The sequence below is a fragment of the Sturnus vulgaris genome, chromosome 27, assembly GCF_052056855.1.
Source record: "Sturnus vulgaris isolate bStuVul1 chromosome 27, bStuVul1.hap1, whole genome shotgun sequence".
Lineage (NCBI taxonomy): Eukaryota > Metazoa > Chordata > Aves > Passeriformes > Sturnidae > Sturnus > Sturnus vulgaris.
Genome location: NC_142269.1, coordinates 2,675,590 through 2,691,725, shown reverse-complemented (window position 1 = coordinate 2,691,725; position 16,136 = coordinate 2,675,590). Strand labels below are relative to the sequence as shown.

The window sequence follows — 16,136 nt, the reverse complement described above, 5'->3', positions numbered from 1 at the left end:
TACCTGCTGTGCCATTAGCATTTCTGACATGTCCCTCTGTCCCACCACTGGGGCTGCCCTTCCCTCACCTGCTGCAAGAGCTCAGCCAGCACCGAGGTCAGTGCCCAGCCCTGTGCTGGTGTTTATGGGAGACGATGTGCTCTGCACCAGGAAGCACTGGAGGAGCTGCCGGGTTTGCAAATTTGGCCATATTGGTCCTCCTTCTCCTACAGCCACCGTTAACCACGGCTAAACCTTTTTCCCTGGAGACCTGAAGAGTTTCCAGACTTCAATTTCTGCAATGTGATGTGCAAAGCAACCACCTTCTGGAGCAGAAACATATGAGGCTGTGCCCCTCCAGTAATACCCACAGGAGGGACTGTGGCACTTCTCACCATCCCTAAGGCCCTTTAGGGCAGGTTTTAGGATGGGGTGCCTGGAGAGGCTGAATGCTGGCTGGCCCTGTACCTGCAGGGCTGTGCCCACTTGGCCAAGTCCAGCAGAATGGTCGATCATCAGGTTGTCCTCAATGCACATTTTCCACGTGTGTGCCCTGAAACACTGCAGTGCCCCGTGCAGCTCCAGCCTGGGGGTACCCAGAGCTTTTAGCAGTGCTGGTGCCTGTAGGAATGATGTACCCAAAGAATCTGATAACCCTACACACATCTTCAACCTACCATAAGCACAACCTCTGAGAAGACAGGCACCTTCCATCTCATTATGTCTATGATTTGGGGAAGCAGATTTGTCCAAGCTACCTGGATACACCCAGCACAGCAAGACCCTGGCACCTGGGGACACCTTAGCAGAGCAGAAGCCTCCTGCTCACAGCCTTGAGCTGCAGCATTCCAGAAAACAACAGGTCTTTGACTGGAGGTGCCCTGAGCACTACTGACAGTCAGGAAGCCACCAAGAACAGCAATCTCTAAACAGGCCCCACCAACAGTTTTTCAAGGTTGGTGGCAGCATCACCCACCATCATGGGAAGTACAATCTTTGCTGGAGGGCTGAGAAGCTGGACCTGCCTGTGCTGCCTGGTCCCTGCCAGGAAAACAAGGGGAAAGGAGCCTGCCAGTCCCTGCTCAGAGCACACCTGCTCCACGCTCCTACAGCCACCAGCACGTCCCCTCCTCGGCGTGGGGACAGCTCCCTGGAGCTCCGCCATCCGGGACGATTTGCAGCATGGAGCCAGACCTTCCTCCCCGCTTTGGCACATCTCCCGCTCCCCCCACGAGGCACGGAGTGCAGAGCAGCAGGGCGGAGCTGCAGCCCACACCAAAGCACCAGCCCCAGCAGGGCTCAGCACCGAGCCCGTGCCGGGGCCGCTGGAGATGGCCCGAGCCACAGCAGCCAGGGGCAGTGGGATGGGGACAGCGAGGAGCAGCGCTGGGACCTGGCCTGAGGCGTGGGCTTAGATCAGACAAAGGCTACGGTTACCTTTCCATAGTCAATGGCTACTCCATCAAACTCACTGGTGGGCAGAGATTTCCGCTGGATTTTGAGTCGCCGCAGGGACGGGAGACTAAACTTCAAAGTCCTACCTTCACCTTGTTAAAAAGAAAAACAAAACACAAGAGAGAAAGATGTGACCTAGCTGCATGGGATGGCTGGAGTGAGGCGGGACAGGGGAGAGGCTAAGGAGAATTTTGGGTGGCTTTGGGGGACGCACATGCTGTGTGGCCCTTCCTCCTCCAAAGCACTTGCTGTTCCCATGCCATCATGTCGCTGTGTGCTCAAGGCAGGCCCTGACCTGGCAGCAAGCTCCTCTGAGCTGAGAAGAGTTCCCTACAACTGCAGATGTGAGACAGGAAAGGTGCAGAGCATCCCTAAGCCAATTAAAGAGGTTAAAGCCACTTAAGGGATTTGGACCCGGAGGAAATTGAGCCTCTAAATCTCCTTGGTGAAACTTTAGGGGAAAAAAACCCCCACACAATAGAGATGGTAATTTAGAAAGGCATTGAAAGAAAAGTAGTTCCAGCAATTTAGTTTCTGGATTTGTTTTGGATTTTCAGTGAGGGAATTGGGACCACACAGGTCCCTTCCTGCCATCATAGGGGACCAGGAGACCACCTCAGTGGGGACTGGGGCTGGGACAAGGGCAGCCAGGGCTGCTAGGAGCTGTGAGAGAGGTGCAGGAGAGGAAGAGCCCAGATGTGGAGAGGGCCCAACGCCCCTGGCTGTGACACTCAATGCAAAGTCACTTGTCTTCTTCTAGAGGAGACCATGGTCACTTGCTAGTGCAGAGCTCGTGTGAGCAGCTAGGTTCACACCCTCGGGGCCTGGGTCAGCCCTGAAGCTCATCCAGTAGCACCAGCTGTGCTCCCTATCTGCACGAAAGGTGGCCTAAATCCTGGGGCATGTGGGATGTGCCATGAGCTCCACAAAGACAGTGTCCCCTGGGAAAAAGCAGCACGTTGAGGAGCTCTTTGGTTTAGGCAAGATTAGCTTCCCTCATCCAGCCCCAAAACACCCCCGAGCTGCTTGGGCAGGGTCCCAGCCTGCCCAGAAATGCCCCCATCCATGGGGTACCACACAGGCTCCCTCTGCTCACCCCATCCCCACTGCCTAGAGCAGCTTTTCAGCTGGAAGAAGCAAAGCATCCAATTTTCCCTGCACACCAATGAGCTGGTGACCAGCAACGCAGCCACCTGTGGCTATGAAATCAAAGACTGAGTCAGAAAACCTGGGCATAAGAGCCTGATCTGGATGGGCACCAGCAGCTCTGGCCTCCCCACACTCCCTGTCACCAGAGTGGGAAACCCAAGAAACACCCCTTGGGATGCACAGCACAACATCCAACATGCAGGGAGGTGACAGGTACTCTTCATTTGGGTGCCTTTGGCCAAAGGTACATCTTTGGGTGGGATGAGGTATGGGTGCATCATATGTTGAGATATTCTGAGAGCTGGTGGGGCTGCAAAGCAACACTGGTGCTGGAATTCAGGATTTCCTCAGCAGGTCATGCATAGAGGGTAGCTGGTACTAAAGCAATCCATCAAAAATATGAATCTCATCATTTCACAGACCTAGGAACACATGCACAGTGATCTGTCCATTCACACACACACATCCATGAGCCCCCTGTGTGCACGTCTGGCCTGAACACATTCAAACCCATATAAAACTCTGCTGGTGCCTGCTGCCATACACAGACACCTGAATGCTCCAGGATATGGATCTGCATCGAGTGGGAATGCACTGAGACTCACACACTCCGGTTCAATGGCATTTGTCCCCATTGCTCCCTGATGTGGCCCTAGCTCTGATTCTGGTCCTGCTGTGCCACCTCATGTGCCATGGGGGGACAGAGCCATATTGCTCCCACAGCTTTATCCTGAGTCCTGCCCTAAGCCTCCCAGCTCCCTAGGGAATGCTGTCATGAAGGCAGATGTGGGATTATTTCCCTGACTCAAGTAGAGGTGACCAGCACTGAGGTCTGTATGGAAGGAGGAGATTTAGAAGTCACAGCTCTTTGCCAGGCCTAACATCTGCATCCCTGAACATCCCCTCCAGAGCCTCACCACGGCTTCCCTTTGATCCAGTCTTCCCAAAAAAGGGAATTTGAATTTTCCACTGTTTCCAAAACCCTGGAATGAGCCTAGGAGAGCAGGGAATAGCCTGAAGCTGGGGCAGGCTGGGCCATCCTTGTGCCATTTGCCTGCAGTGACATCCCCACAGCACAGCCATGCTGTTGGTGACACCAAATGTCCCCTGGCCCTCCTGGTGACCCCACACACAGGTCCTGCCCCACACCAGCACCTCCAGCCCAAGCCAGTGCTAAACGTGGAAAAGATCCAGCAAAGCAGGGGGGTTCACGGAGGGGACTCCACGGCTCCACTCACAGCAAGACCCCCTCCCAAAAATGCACCATCCCATGCAGGGGGTCAGTCCCCAGCCCTGCTCCCCGGATCGCTGGGATTTTGGGAAGTGTATGCAGGCAGCTGTGGAGGCAAGGGGAGCACAGCTGGCTCAAGCAGCCTTTTCCCATCCAGCTGGGGTTTGGCTGGCCCAGTCCCTGAGCAGGCAGAGCTGTGACAAAGCTCTTCCCGTGCAGGATGCTGCATCCTCCATGCCCCCCGTGCTCCCCAGCAGCCCAGGGCTGCTCTGGGGTGCCCAGCTCTGGGGACAGCACACCCACCTTTGCTCCAGCCGTGCGACAGGCGCTGGTGCAGGCTCCGCCCGCTGCTCTTGGCGATCAGCTGCGCCAGGTCCTCGAAGTTGAGGATGAACATGATGACGACGCCTTCCTCGTTCTTCACAGGCACCACGTCCACCAGGCAGCGGAAACACGACGCTGCCGAGCAGAGACAGGCTCAGGGGGCAGCACAGGAGATTCTGACCTCCCCCTCCCCAGCACCAAACACTTTTGGCAGAAAAGCGGGATTTTGAGCACTTTGATGGGTGTGATCCCTGCTGGTGGGTACTGGAGGATGTGGAACACGATCTGAGTCCCGGGAAAGGGCCATATCCCCGAAGCATCCCAATCACACTGATCACATCTCTTTTTTCTTTCCCAGACAGTCATTTATATTAATGTACTTGAGAGCAGCAATTAAAGAGTGAGTAATTAAGAACTCAGGAAGTCCCAGGTAGTGGTTTAACCTCATTAAGCATCCTGCTTGTAATCATGCTGCAGTTAATTGGCCTGCAATCACCAGGCAGTTTTTGGGGACTGCATGCAGGCAATGGGAGGGAGGACCGGGTGGGATCGGTGTGATGGTCCCCAAGGGCATTCCCTGGAGGCACGGAGTGGTCAGGAACGGCCTTGTCTTGTCCTGCCATGGGGAAACTGAGGCACAAAGGGGCACAAGGACTAGCTCAGTGTCATGGGAGCGATGGAGGTTGTGAGGAGGATCCCAAATATGTCCATGGGGATTTTCCTGTTGGATGTCAGCTCGACACTGTGGCTCTTCATGTGCAGCAGTCAGGCACCAGTCTGCAATTAGAGGCAACTGAGAACACCTGCAGGTCTTCTCCAAAGCACCAAGTGAAGGACACAGGTGGTTTCCCACCTCCTCTGCCAGCTTTATTCCCATCAAATCCTTCAAAACCCCTCCCTTAGGGTGTAATCGTGGAGTCCCTTCCTTGAGCTGTCTGCTGTTGTTTGGAGTGGTGGAGCAGGACCCCCCCTGAGCCACAGCCACTGTCAGGGTCCCTCTGGCAAAACCCCCTCAACATCCCCAGGCTCCTATCCCAAAACTCCTGGAGCTGATGGAGCACCCAGGTACCATTCCAGCCGACAGGGAGCCAAGCCACCTCCTTCCCTGGCAGCTTTTGCCCCGTGCAGATCCCTGCTCTGGCCTTTGCCCCACGCTGTGCTCAGCAGGGATTAGCAGGCGGGCAGGGATGTGCTGCCTGCCCCAGCGCTCTCCGGCCGTGGCCACGCTCCAGCCGGGAGGGGCAGGCCGGCCTTTCTGCGTATAATTTTAAGGAGCTCAGGGCTTCCCGTAATCAGGAGCAGATGGCCGGCATCGGGCAACTTCAAAATCTGCCGTGACGTCAGGGATGTGCACATACACGGACACACAGGCACAAGAACAGGAAAGAAATGGATATGGGGAAATCTGTTTAAAGACCCCAGCAGCCGTGATTTCTTTCTCTCTCCACTGTTCACCAAAGGGAGAGGAAATCCACTTAAATGTGTGAGCTGGGGAGGAGGGAGTGGATTTTTGGCAGATAAAGCTGTTCGGGGGCTGCAGGGCACGTGGCAGGTTACCTCTGTGTGGAGCAGGAAGAAACGAGCTCTTTTCCCTCCCATTGCCAAGATTTTTAGGGATCTTTAGACCAAGAGATGCCCTGTAAGTGATGCCGAGTGAGCATGGTGTTCTGGGCGATTCAAACTGGCACATGCCCAGGGGGTGGCACATGCCCCGGGGGGTGGCTCATGCCCAGGGGGTGGCACATGCCCAGGGGGGTGGCTCATGCCCGGGGGGTGGCTCATGCCCCGGGGGGTGGCTCATGCCCAGGGAGGTGGCTCATGCCCGGGGGCTGGCTCATGCCCAGGGAGGTGGCTCATGCCCGGGGGGTGGCTCATGCCCAGGGGGGTGGCTCATGCCCAGGGGGGTGGCTCATGCCCAGGATGCCGCAGCTCTGCTGGCGCTGGTGTGTGCAGGGGCTGTGCACAGGGGAGCCCTCTCACGGATGCTTTCTCCTTCGGTGTGTTAGAAAATGAGGAGTTTTTCCCCCCAGGGGTGATTTTGAAGCATCACTAACTTCCTGGAACCCACACAGTTCATTGGCATGGGCAGCCATCAAGTCCATGCTTCTCCCTGGACTGGGAATTGGGATCCAGATTGCCCAGTCCTGGCTCAGGTGCTCTGCCCTCCTGCATTCCTTCACTGCCTCACGTTCCTTCCTAAGTTTCCCCGTGGCAGTGGGAGGGGATGGGCTCTGAGCTGTTCTCAGGGGGGATAGATCCTGGCAGGCTCGATGGCACGGGAAAGGGTTAATCCCATGGCCAGTGCTGAACAGCTGAACACTGGGCCCAGCTACATCCAGTTGGAGAGATATCAGGAGCAGCTGGGAGGTGGCTGGGGGTGGGTTTGGGTGGCAGCTGGTGCCTGGTTTGATCCTGCAAATCTGGGAGGTGCTGAGCTTGAGCAGGCCTGGCCAATATCACTGCGAGCCCCTTGCTGATCCCTTCTTAAATTAAATAAAATAGACTATTTCTGTTGGGAGGGAACTACAGCAATAATCTAGTCCAATTGCCTGGCCAATTCAGGGTTGGCCAAAAGTTAATCCTCCTCCAAAAGCAGGGGAATCACCCCAAAAGCAGCCCGGGCAGGCACAGTCCTGCTTGCCAGGAGCTCAGTGCCTTGCTCAGACCCTCACTGCACAGCGTGGAGGTGGCAAGGGAATGAGGGAGTATCAGGGCCAGGATGGGAGCAGCAGATTCCCTTAAGCCTGGCCCAAAAACAAGGCATTCCCCCAGGATTTGGGGTCTCTGTACAGCTGTGATTTGGGGTGTCCCCAGCTCCGTGGACAGGCTGCAGCTGGGAGAGCTGTGGCACCTCTGCCCTGACTCAGTTTCCCTGTGATGGGCCACCCTGGGCTCTGCTGAACGCCAAGCCTCCCCATCTTCTTCCCAGAAACCAGGCACCCCAGACCTGCTGCAGCACCAGCCCCTGAGGGACCTGCCCTCCCATCCCTGTTCCTCCATCGACTGTCCCCATCCATCTGACTGTCTCTTCCCTTCAGCTGTTCAGCTAATCTGTCTCCATCCATCTAATTTTATCCAGCCACCAAATGATCTCTTGGAGGAGCCCTGGGGGCATTCACAACCTGCCTGTGCTCTGTGGCCACCAGCATGAGGATGCCTGTGCCCATCTGGGCTGAAACCCAGCCTGGGGGCTACAGAAAGGGCTTGGCAGGTGGGGTAAGACAGGGATGAGGGTTTGAAGGGTCCCACAGCCAACGTGGTGGGCTTGTATGGGCTGGGAAAGCCAGCTCATTCCCTAAACTCCTGGATTTGATCTTCCAGCAACCAGCCCAGCTCCCCCAAGCTGAGGGAGTGCCTGGAGGTTTGTGCTTTCTGACCCACCGTGTCTTCTGACCTTGATAAAAGCCAACACTTAATAACATTAAAAATGTCATTGTTGGGGGCCCTCCCTCCCTGTCCCTCTGATCCCCCGCAGCCACCAGTGGTTAATGCATTTGTCAGTATCATCAGTATTAAACTAATCAAAGGACACGGGGGTTTCCGAGAGCCGGACACAAGCCAGTATTGTTATGAATATTAAAAAAGCGAGCTATTAATCTGTGCTTGGAGCTCTTACCCAGGCCTGCCCTCCCCCCGGGCGGGAGATTTAATCTGCAGGGTCTCATGGCAGAGTGGCTAAATCTATAGTGGTATTACATAAAGGAGCAGAGGAGAGGGGCTGGGAAGGGCACGGAGGGGACGGGGACAGTGATGGTGACAGAGCTGTGCTCCGGGGATGGCCATGCCCAGAGAGAAGCTTGGAGGACCAAGCTGTGCTCCCATCCTGGGATAAATCAGTGTCGGGGCTGGGTAGAACTTCAAAGGGAAGCGTAGATTGCTGGGAGGCCCTAAAGCAAATCCCTGAGGTGGGATGGAAAAAAATGGAGTCTGAGCTAGTGGGACATTGGTCACTCTTGGGACCTGGGGTGAGCCCCTGCAGATCTGCATCCCCCTGCTCAGGGAGGGAATGGGCAACACAGGGTCTGCCCTGGCCCCTCTGCCCACACCCACACAGGGCATCAGGAGACTGAAACCTGCCACGACACCAGGCCAGCAAAAATGACCTTATTAAGTAACATCAGAGGGATGGAGGAAGGGCAGGGATTCCTGGGCTTACAGGCCTCGCTAGCTGGGAGCAGCAGTGGAGAAGGAAAACCAGGAGAGTCGGGTGGCTGAGGGTACCCACCAAAATGTGGCCACGAGAAAGATCCAAGACTAGCAGGGTGGTTTTGGGTGCAGGTGGAAGGATGCTGTGATCCAGAGGAGCAAGAAGGGGTCCTGGATCAATACACTGGGTTGGCAAAATGCATCTTAACCTCCTCTGCAAGCCAAGTGAGTGGCCGTGTCTGGGCTCTCAGTCCTTCCCTTGCTGAATCCTGCTGGCTGCAGGAATTACGAATCTCAGAGCGGGGCTGTGTGGCAAAGCTGCAGTGCTGACAGCGTTTCCTGGGGCCATCCCAAGGCCCTTTTCCATGGCACATGGGGCCCCCTCCCACTGGGGATGCAACAGTCATTAAGGATGGAGAGCTTGGGGTGGGAATCAGGGACCCTGTCAGGGCAGGGATTTCAGGAAAAAGCCTGCTCCAGGCAGCATTCTTGGAGGTGCTGGGGATGACCTGGGTCTCTCCTTTTGTTTGTGGGACATCAGGTTCAAGCAAAAAGCAGCAGAGGATGAAAAATGTGTCCCTTCCAGCTCTCTGCCCTAGTGAGACTGGCCCTGGGGCACAGCCAGGGCAATGGGGGTGCCTGGAGCTGCAGCACAGCCATGCCAAGGATGGCAGAATCAGCTCCACAGCACAGGACCTCTGGGACCAGAGCTTTTGCTGCTGTGGGGCGGGATGTTTACAAGTTCCCATCTGGAGCTGGGCCATGGTGTCCATCCCTTTCCCAAGGTCACAGACTGACCCTTAAAGCAAACAGCAAACAGCTCTAGCTTGGCATAAACCCCATGGGTTGGTACAAGCCAAGAGCTCAACTTGGGGCTGGGGTTTGTCAGCTGGCTGTGCCTTCCTACTCCTCCAACACCCAAGAAATCCCCTCAGTCCTGCCTTGACCCCGCCATGGGGCAGGAGCAGAGGCTCCCTGGGGCTGCCAGCACCAAATCCCTGACAGTGCCAGCATCCAGCAGCTGCTGGTGGGATTTGCCCTCCTGCTCCCAGTGCACCTGTCGGGCATGTCACATGTCGCTGTTTACAAAGCTGTATGGACAAACCCTGGTTGGATCCATCCCCCTGCCTTAGCCAGGCTCCCTGGCAGCAGGGCTGGAGAGCTGCAGTGCCAGGGATGTGCCCTGGGCTGGGGACAGAGGGGACATGTCACATGAGTGCCCTTGTCCCCTCTGGCTGTGGTGGCACTTCCCACCCCATGCCTGCCTGGCTACTCGTTCAGGCCCCCCATGGGGACCTGTTGGGGGGATATGCTGAGTGGCACGGAGCACCCCAATCACTCTCTGACCCTCCTGCTCCTGGAAGGGAAAATCCTGGCTTCCACACCAGTGTTGCGAGTTTGCTGGCCTGATCCCAGTCCCCAATCCCAGTTCCAGGGGGACAGACACAGACTGCTGCTGGAGGGGACAAGCTGTGGGCTTTGCCCAGGACAGGGCAGCTGGGGCTGTCCCAGCAGCTGCTCCAGCTGTCACAGCCACATCTCCCCTTTCATATTCATCAGCATCACATTCATGCCGATTAAGCAGAGCGGGTGCCACCAGCTGCTGCTGCTCAGGCCATGCTAGCACTGTGGCACTCAGCACCTGTGGCCACCTCCCGCTCTGGGGACCCCGTGAGCCCTGGCCAGCAGCTTTGCTGCAAAGCACATCACCCCTGGGGAGGGAAAAACACCAACCCTGGATGCAGCTCAGCTCCACCAGCTCCTCAGTGTCGTCCTCAGGGGATGATGGATGATTTGAGCTCACCCTGGCCACAGTGGACAGAGTCCCCAGGGCTGGAGGCCATGGCTGCTCCTCGCTGTGGCAGGAGCTGATCCCGTGCTGACCCCCCTGTCTGGGCCACTTCCAGCTGTGTAGCATCTTGTAAGGAAATTAACTTTTCACTGATCTCCCAGCTTTGAGCTGGGGATTAGAGCCCACACACACTGTGAATGGGCTCTTCCCTCTTTCCAATGCCTTTTTGGGGCTGGTGTGGCAGGGAGGGACAACTGCCCTGGCTGGGCTGGTCCCACCTTCCCCCACAGGTACTTGGTTCTTGGTTCCATTTTGGAGCTGGGCTCACTGTTGGCACCCCTGGCTCGTTTGGCTCTGTTTACAATTAGGTGATGGAAGCATGGGCATCCAGCTGGGGACTGAGCAGCCAGGCTGTCCCCAGGGACAGGCACCCCCATCACTCAGCATGCTGCTGACCCCAGAACCCACTGGCCCAGACACCCTTGGGTGGCCCCTTCCTACCTACCTACCTCCATCCATCCCCCCCAGCCCTGCTTGGGTGGCTCCAGCGGGCAGATTTTGGGTATAAGATTGCTTCTGTCAGCCAGAAAAGCGAGGAAACAACCCCGCGAGCTGCAGAGCCGGGAGTACCGCAGTAATAAACAGCAGGTCGAGGCTGGAGATTGGTGCTGCTGGTATGAAAAAGAGGACAGGCAGGTTCCGAGCTCCGCCGGCTAATTAAGCAGCAGCTCCCTATAATGCAAAAGCCTTTTCTTTGCCGATAAGACCCATTTATAATGGGCTGAGCGGTCGCAGGCTGAGTGCTGGGGGGAAACAATTGGAAAGCATGCTGCTGGTGGGGTTGGGTTTTAAAAATAGACATGAAGGGTTTGCTTCTGGGCTTTTTTATTTTTTTCCCCTCTTTTTTATTAAAAAAGAGAAGAAAGCAGCTCAGAGCTGCAATGAGAGTTCCCCATGGCCTAGAGGAAGAGCAGGGCTCTGAGGACAGCACCGAGCATCCCGTGAGCCCAGCAGGAATGCTTCAAAGCAGGGAGCATGGCCATAGATCAGGCTCACAAGCCAAGTCTTCCCCAGGGACAGAATAGGAAACTATCCTGAGGGAGGGAGGAAATGGAGCAGGGCTGCAGATGCTGTCCCTGCCACAGCCAGTGCATGGCCCTGCACTGGCACAGGGATGGCAGCAGCGTGTGCTGATGCTCTGTGTGTCTCCAGCACTGCGCTGGGCTCCAGCCAGGCCCTGCAACTGCTGAAGGCTGGGACTTGCACCCAGACCTGGCACCACACATGGCCCCTCTCCACCCAGGACTGGCCCCACAGGAAGAGCCTCGACCGAGTGGCCTGGTCCTGCCACCACGCAGGGTCAGGTCCCACCAGGATAACGCCGGGATAACACACAGAGGTGCTGCCAGGGAATAACTCCGGGGGCCATTCGCTGGCACCTGGATGCCAGCCCAGGAGATAGGGTCTGGGAGACAGGCCAGGACAGCCGGGTGCCAGCCCCCAAGATAGGGTGCTGGGCTGGGAGCCAGGGTTCCTGCCTGCTCCTTCCTTTTGCTTCCAGTAGTTCTCCTCTAACTGGCTGTGCAGGAGATGCCAGCAGTGGGCTGCAGCCCTGTGTGCAGGCCAAGCCCCCATCAATACAATCTAAAGCAACGGGCAAGCCCCACAGGTTAAAGAAAGGAAACACTTCATGTTTTTAACCTCCCACGAGCACTGGACCTGCATTTCCCCACCCCTGGGAGCCCTGGCCACTGATGTTTTGCAGCATCAAGCACTAAATATTTATTTAACTTCCTGCCGTATTAGAACTAATCACTCGTATTTTCCATCAAAGCTTCATTTTCATCTTAACGTAATTCCATCTGTGCACGCACAGCCGCATCCTGCTCACTGCAAAGGCAGCTCTGAGGCCGTCGGCTGCTCCCACTCTCAGCAGAGACGGGGGATCTCTCTCATCTCATCTTGGAGCACACACTGGGACACGTCTGTCCCAGTCTGGCTTCTCCACGGGCTTCCCACTGGATTCTCATTCCTGGTGCAGAGATCCCACAAGCAGTGGCACAGTTTGTCCAAGGAGCTCTGAGCCATCCCCAAGGGTTCACAAATGACCCGATTCCCAAATAATCTGCCAACATCCTCTACATGACAGCAGAGATGCCTCCATCCCACCAGGAGCCACTATGGATTTGCTCTCAGCAAAGCCCTGAGCCTGGGTGCAATCCTGATGCCCTGGTAGCATCAGATCCTGTTTGCCTCCCACCGAAGGCAGGGCAGGTCACACCACCCACCACGGGATCAGCCCACAGAGCCACTCTTACTGTCTTTGCGGTAGTAGAGGATCTCGAGCTTGCACTCCTCGGAGCCGAGCAGGGCCTGGGTGAGCTGGGCAATGGAGCTCTTGGTGGTGTCGGGGCCGGTGAGGAAGTCGCAGGTGCAGGGCTGCTGCATCACCTCCACGCGGGAGTAGCCGAACATCTCACAGAAGCCGTCGTTGCAGTAGATGATGGCACAGTTCTCCATCTGCGCGTTGGCAATGAGGAACTTGCGGTCTGCAGGGGGGCAGGAGAGCACGAGGCTGAGAGGGGTGCTGGGGACCCACAGGGACTGGGGACACCCTGGGTGCAGGGCTTGTGATTTTTGGTGTCACCTGCTGCGGGGCTTGTGTAGAGACAGACTCCCTGGGGACACTGGTGACAGGTCGGGGGGGAGAGTGGCTGACCTCAGCCCACACCATCCCAGATACTGCTCTGCTCTGCAGAGACAGAAAGTGTCCCCAATTCCATGTGAATTTGTGACTGTGGGGACAGGGAGATGCAAAGGGGGGTTTCTCAGTAAAGGCAGTTTTGCTGGGATTGGCCAATCCCGGCAGCCTTGACATCTCACCACTGGCATGTGGGGACTCTGCTGTCTAATGAGCAATCTGTCCCTGACCGGCACTGCAGGCAGAGGGGAGAGCTGCAGCCTCTGTCCCTTCTCAGGAGCTTATCAGGGACCTGAGTTATCTCAGAGACTTTCCACCCTTGCTCAGATTTGACTGAAGTCAGGCAAGGGGCAAGAGGAGGAGTGAGTGTGAGGCTTGGCTTCAGGGGAAGAGCAGGGGTGAAACCCATCCCATTAATGATTCTCCTAATGCTTTATAGGATAATTGTGCCTTTGGGCTGAAGGTGAAATCCAGACCCCATTGGGATTTGTGGCTCCTGTGCTCAAAACGTAAAATGCTCAAGTGAAGGAAAGGGGAAACTGAGGCAGGGAGTGGTGCTGCCCCATTCTCTTCTGGTGCTGCAGCCACCTAGGCTGGGCTAGGGCCAGACTTGCTGCTTTGCCAGGGTGTGTGGCAATGCTGCACAGCCCACATGGAGCCACTTCCATCCTTATCTTGGGGTGAGCTCTGATTTGGTTTTATTTCAGCTTTTTTAAAGGATATCGGGGAGTGCTGGGCTCTGGGACAGGTTTGCTTATGTGGTGGATGCCATGCCCCTCCAGCACCATCTCCCTCAGCATTTGGCATTAGCTCCGGGCTGGAGCTGAAGGCAAGTCTGAGCAGAGGGTCCATTTGGAGGCTGCCTCCCAGCCCAGACCCCAATTAATCTCCTGGATTACCCAGGAATGGCATCTGCAGCTTGCGTGCTCCAGAACCCTGCTGCACTCCAGCCTCACTGGAAATTTCACCCAAATGCAAGAGAAACCTCTGCACAGCTGCAGCACCGAGTGCCGGGACCCAGTGGGGTGGGGGGACCCCTCCCAGGCACATCAGGGCTCTCCCCAGCAGCACCTGCAGAGCCCCAGCTCTGCAGGAAGCTTCCCAGTAAAACCAGTGTCCCCAGGGATGCTGCACAAGTCTCCTGCTTCATTCCACCCTCTGAGAGCCCCTTGGTGGCCCTTTGTGGGGGCTCCCATTCCAGCACCTTTCCCTTTCTGATACAGGGCTGGTGCTGGTGCTGATGCTGCAAACAGCACAAACCACCACAGACAAATGTTTCCCAGTTCCTTCTTCCCGACCCTTCTATATCCAAATTGCCTTGCCAGCTGGAAGACATCACAAGGAGGGAACCTTCTCCCAAAGCCCTACTCCCGGGGCACACTCCCCACCTGTGATGAACAGTTTCCCCACCCCGTGTCAGCTCTGTGGACTGGATCCAGTCTGGATCCTGGCTGGGCTGGCGCAGGACAGGATTTACAGGGCTGGCAGGGCGCCGGAGCAAGCTGTGCTGAGCACAGGGATGTGACCAAGACCAGGATGGGAAGGAGCTGCAGAGCCGGGTCTCCTTGGGGTTTTTTCACCCCCAATTTGCTTTCTGCCCTGCCCTCACCTGCAGATTTTCCCTTGGTCCTACAGTACCAGGGCTCTGCACCAGCCCTGGCAGGGAACAGCTGAGCCCCTCTGGCGGCAATGGGGACTCACCAGGAGCAGCTGCACCCATGGGAGCTGCGGTGTGGGGGGTGAAGGCACTCACAGGCATGGAAAAACTCACTGCCTGCAGCGGAGCTGTATTAGGTGTGCTGGTTTGGTGTCTCCCAACACCTGTCACAGCACGAAACTGCCGCGGGGGAGCGTGGGGTGATGTTTCGGCAGAACGCAGCTGGTGCCCGACATGGCTGGCAGGGAGCGGGCAGGGAATGGGAACGGGGGCCTGGCTGCGTCCTCGCTGTCACGCCTCACCGCGTGGCCCCGCTGCTCCCCAGCCGCCGCTTCCCAGGGGGAACTGATAGGAGCCAGGGACAGTTTTTCTCACTTTCCATCCCAGGGTCACGTCAGTCACTACCAGGCCAGGCAGCGCAGATCCGGCAGGGATGGCAGCGCCAGGGAATTTGCCCACTCGGGAAAGTTGGACGTCAGAGAAAACCCACAATGAGCCGGGGCAGTGGGGGCTGCACAGCCCCGGCACCCCACAGCAGCCCCCCGAGCTTAGTTTTTGGGGGACCCCAGTCCCCAGATCCCCTCCTGTCACCCCCAGCACTATAGGGGGGACCCGGCCCCGTTGGGTGCCCAGAGAGTGGGAGCGGAGCCCCGGCGCCCCCACCCAGCCACACACAAACCCCAGTGCTCCCCGATGTACACGGACTTTTCGCTGTATTTGACACGAAACCAGCCCAAAAATTCATATAAACGGATTACTCGGAGCAACAGCAAATGGCAACATTTCACCAGGGACGGCGGCCGCCGAGAGCGCAGAGTTGAAGGCAAACAGGCAGCGAGCCCGGCTGCGCTGGGGTACCCCCTGTCCCCCAGTCCTGGCGGCCGGGACCCCCTCCCCGACAGCCCGGGCACACCGGCCCAGCCCGGGGACTGGGGGGGTCGCGGTGTCCCCAGCCCCCGGGGAAACACCGAGGCTGGGATAGCTCGTCCCCCTGTGTCGCCCTGTCTATAAATACCCGCGGGGACACTGTCTGGCTGTCGCCCACCCCTCTCCCCCCTCGGGAGGTCACAGGGGCGCCTCCGTGCCCCGGGGACACCCTCCCGCCTTCCCCCCTCCTCTCCCCACTGTGCTTCGAAGTTGGGGGGCCGCCCCGGCCGCGGGGGGAGCGGAGCGGGACCGGAGGGTGCGGTACTCACTTTGTCCTTCAAATTTGCGAATGATGGTGTCCAGGTAGGTGTTTTGGGGGGCCACATGGCCCCGGCGCACCGGCATCGCTCCGCTGCGCTCTGCGCGCCCCGGGAGCCCCGGAACTTGCCGCGGGCGCGGCGGAGAGCGCGGCCCGGCCCCGGAGCGGCACGGCCCGGCACGGCGCGGCCCCGCTCCGCCTCACCCGAGGGCTGACCGAGCTCTGGAGCCCAGCCGGCCCGGGGCTCCCATGCTCCCGGTGGCCGGAAGGGGGAACCCCTCCGCCCGCCCTGCCGCGCCCGGCCCCGGGCGGGGGCGGCCGGGGAGGATGAGGATGGGAGGGGGAGGCGGGGGAGAGAGGGGGGAGGACCCGCTTGAAAGAGGGAGAAAATAATAGAATAAAATAATAAGAGTAGAAATCCCCAAAGTGCTTAGTCACCGCTGCCCCGGCCAGCCGGAGGCTCCGGGGGAGCCGCCGGCAGCAACAGCTGCCGGCCGGGGAGCGCGCACCCCCCGG

The 16,136-nt window shown here is 57.8% G+C and overlaps 1 protein-coding gene across 2 annotated transcripts in view; it reads right to left on the bottom strand.

Annotated features, from left to right (window-relative positions):
- The window catches only part of KCNH6 (potassium voltage-gated channel subfamily H member 6), a 31,342-nt gene extending 15,622 nt beyond the window's left edge, over positions 1 to 15,720 (bottom strand). The window contains exons 1-4 of one of the 2 annotated variants that reach the window (XM_088179581.1): positions 15,631 to 15,720; positions 12,395 to 12,625; positions 4,118 to 4,273; positions 1,417 to 1,526 (exon numbers count right to left, since the gene is read on the bottom strand). In XM_088179581.1, coding sequence (XP_088035707.1) covers positions 1,417 to 1,526; positions 4,118 to 4,273; positions 12,395 to 12,625; positions 15,631 to 15,706 — 573 coding nt within the window. In that variant the 5' untranslated portion in view covers positions 15,707 to 15,720. The remainder of the gene's footprint in view (positions 1 to 1,416; positions 1,527 to 4,117; positions 4,274 to 12,394; positions 12,626 to 15,630) is intronic. The other variant, XM_014889428.2, reaches the window with a different exon arrangement.
- Positions 15,721 to 16,136: the final 416 nt, after the last annotated feature.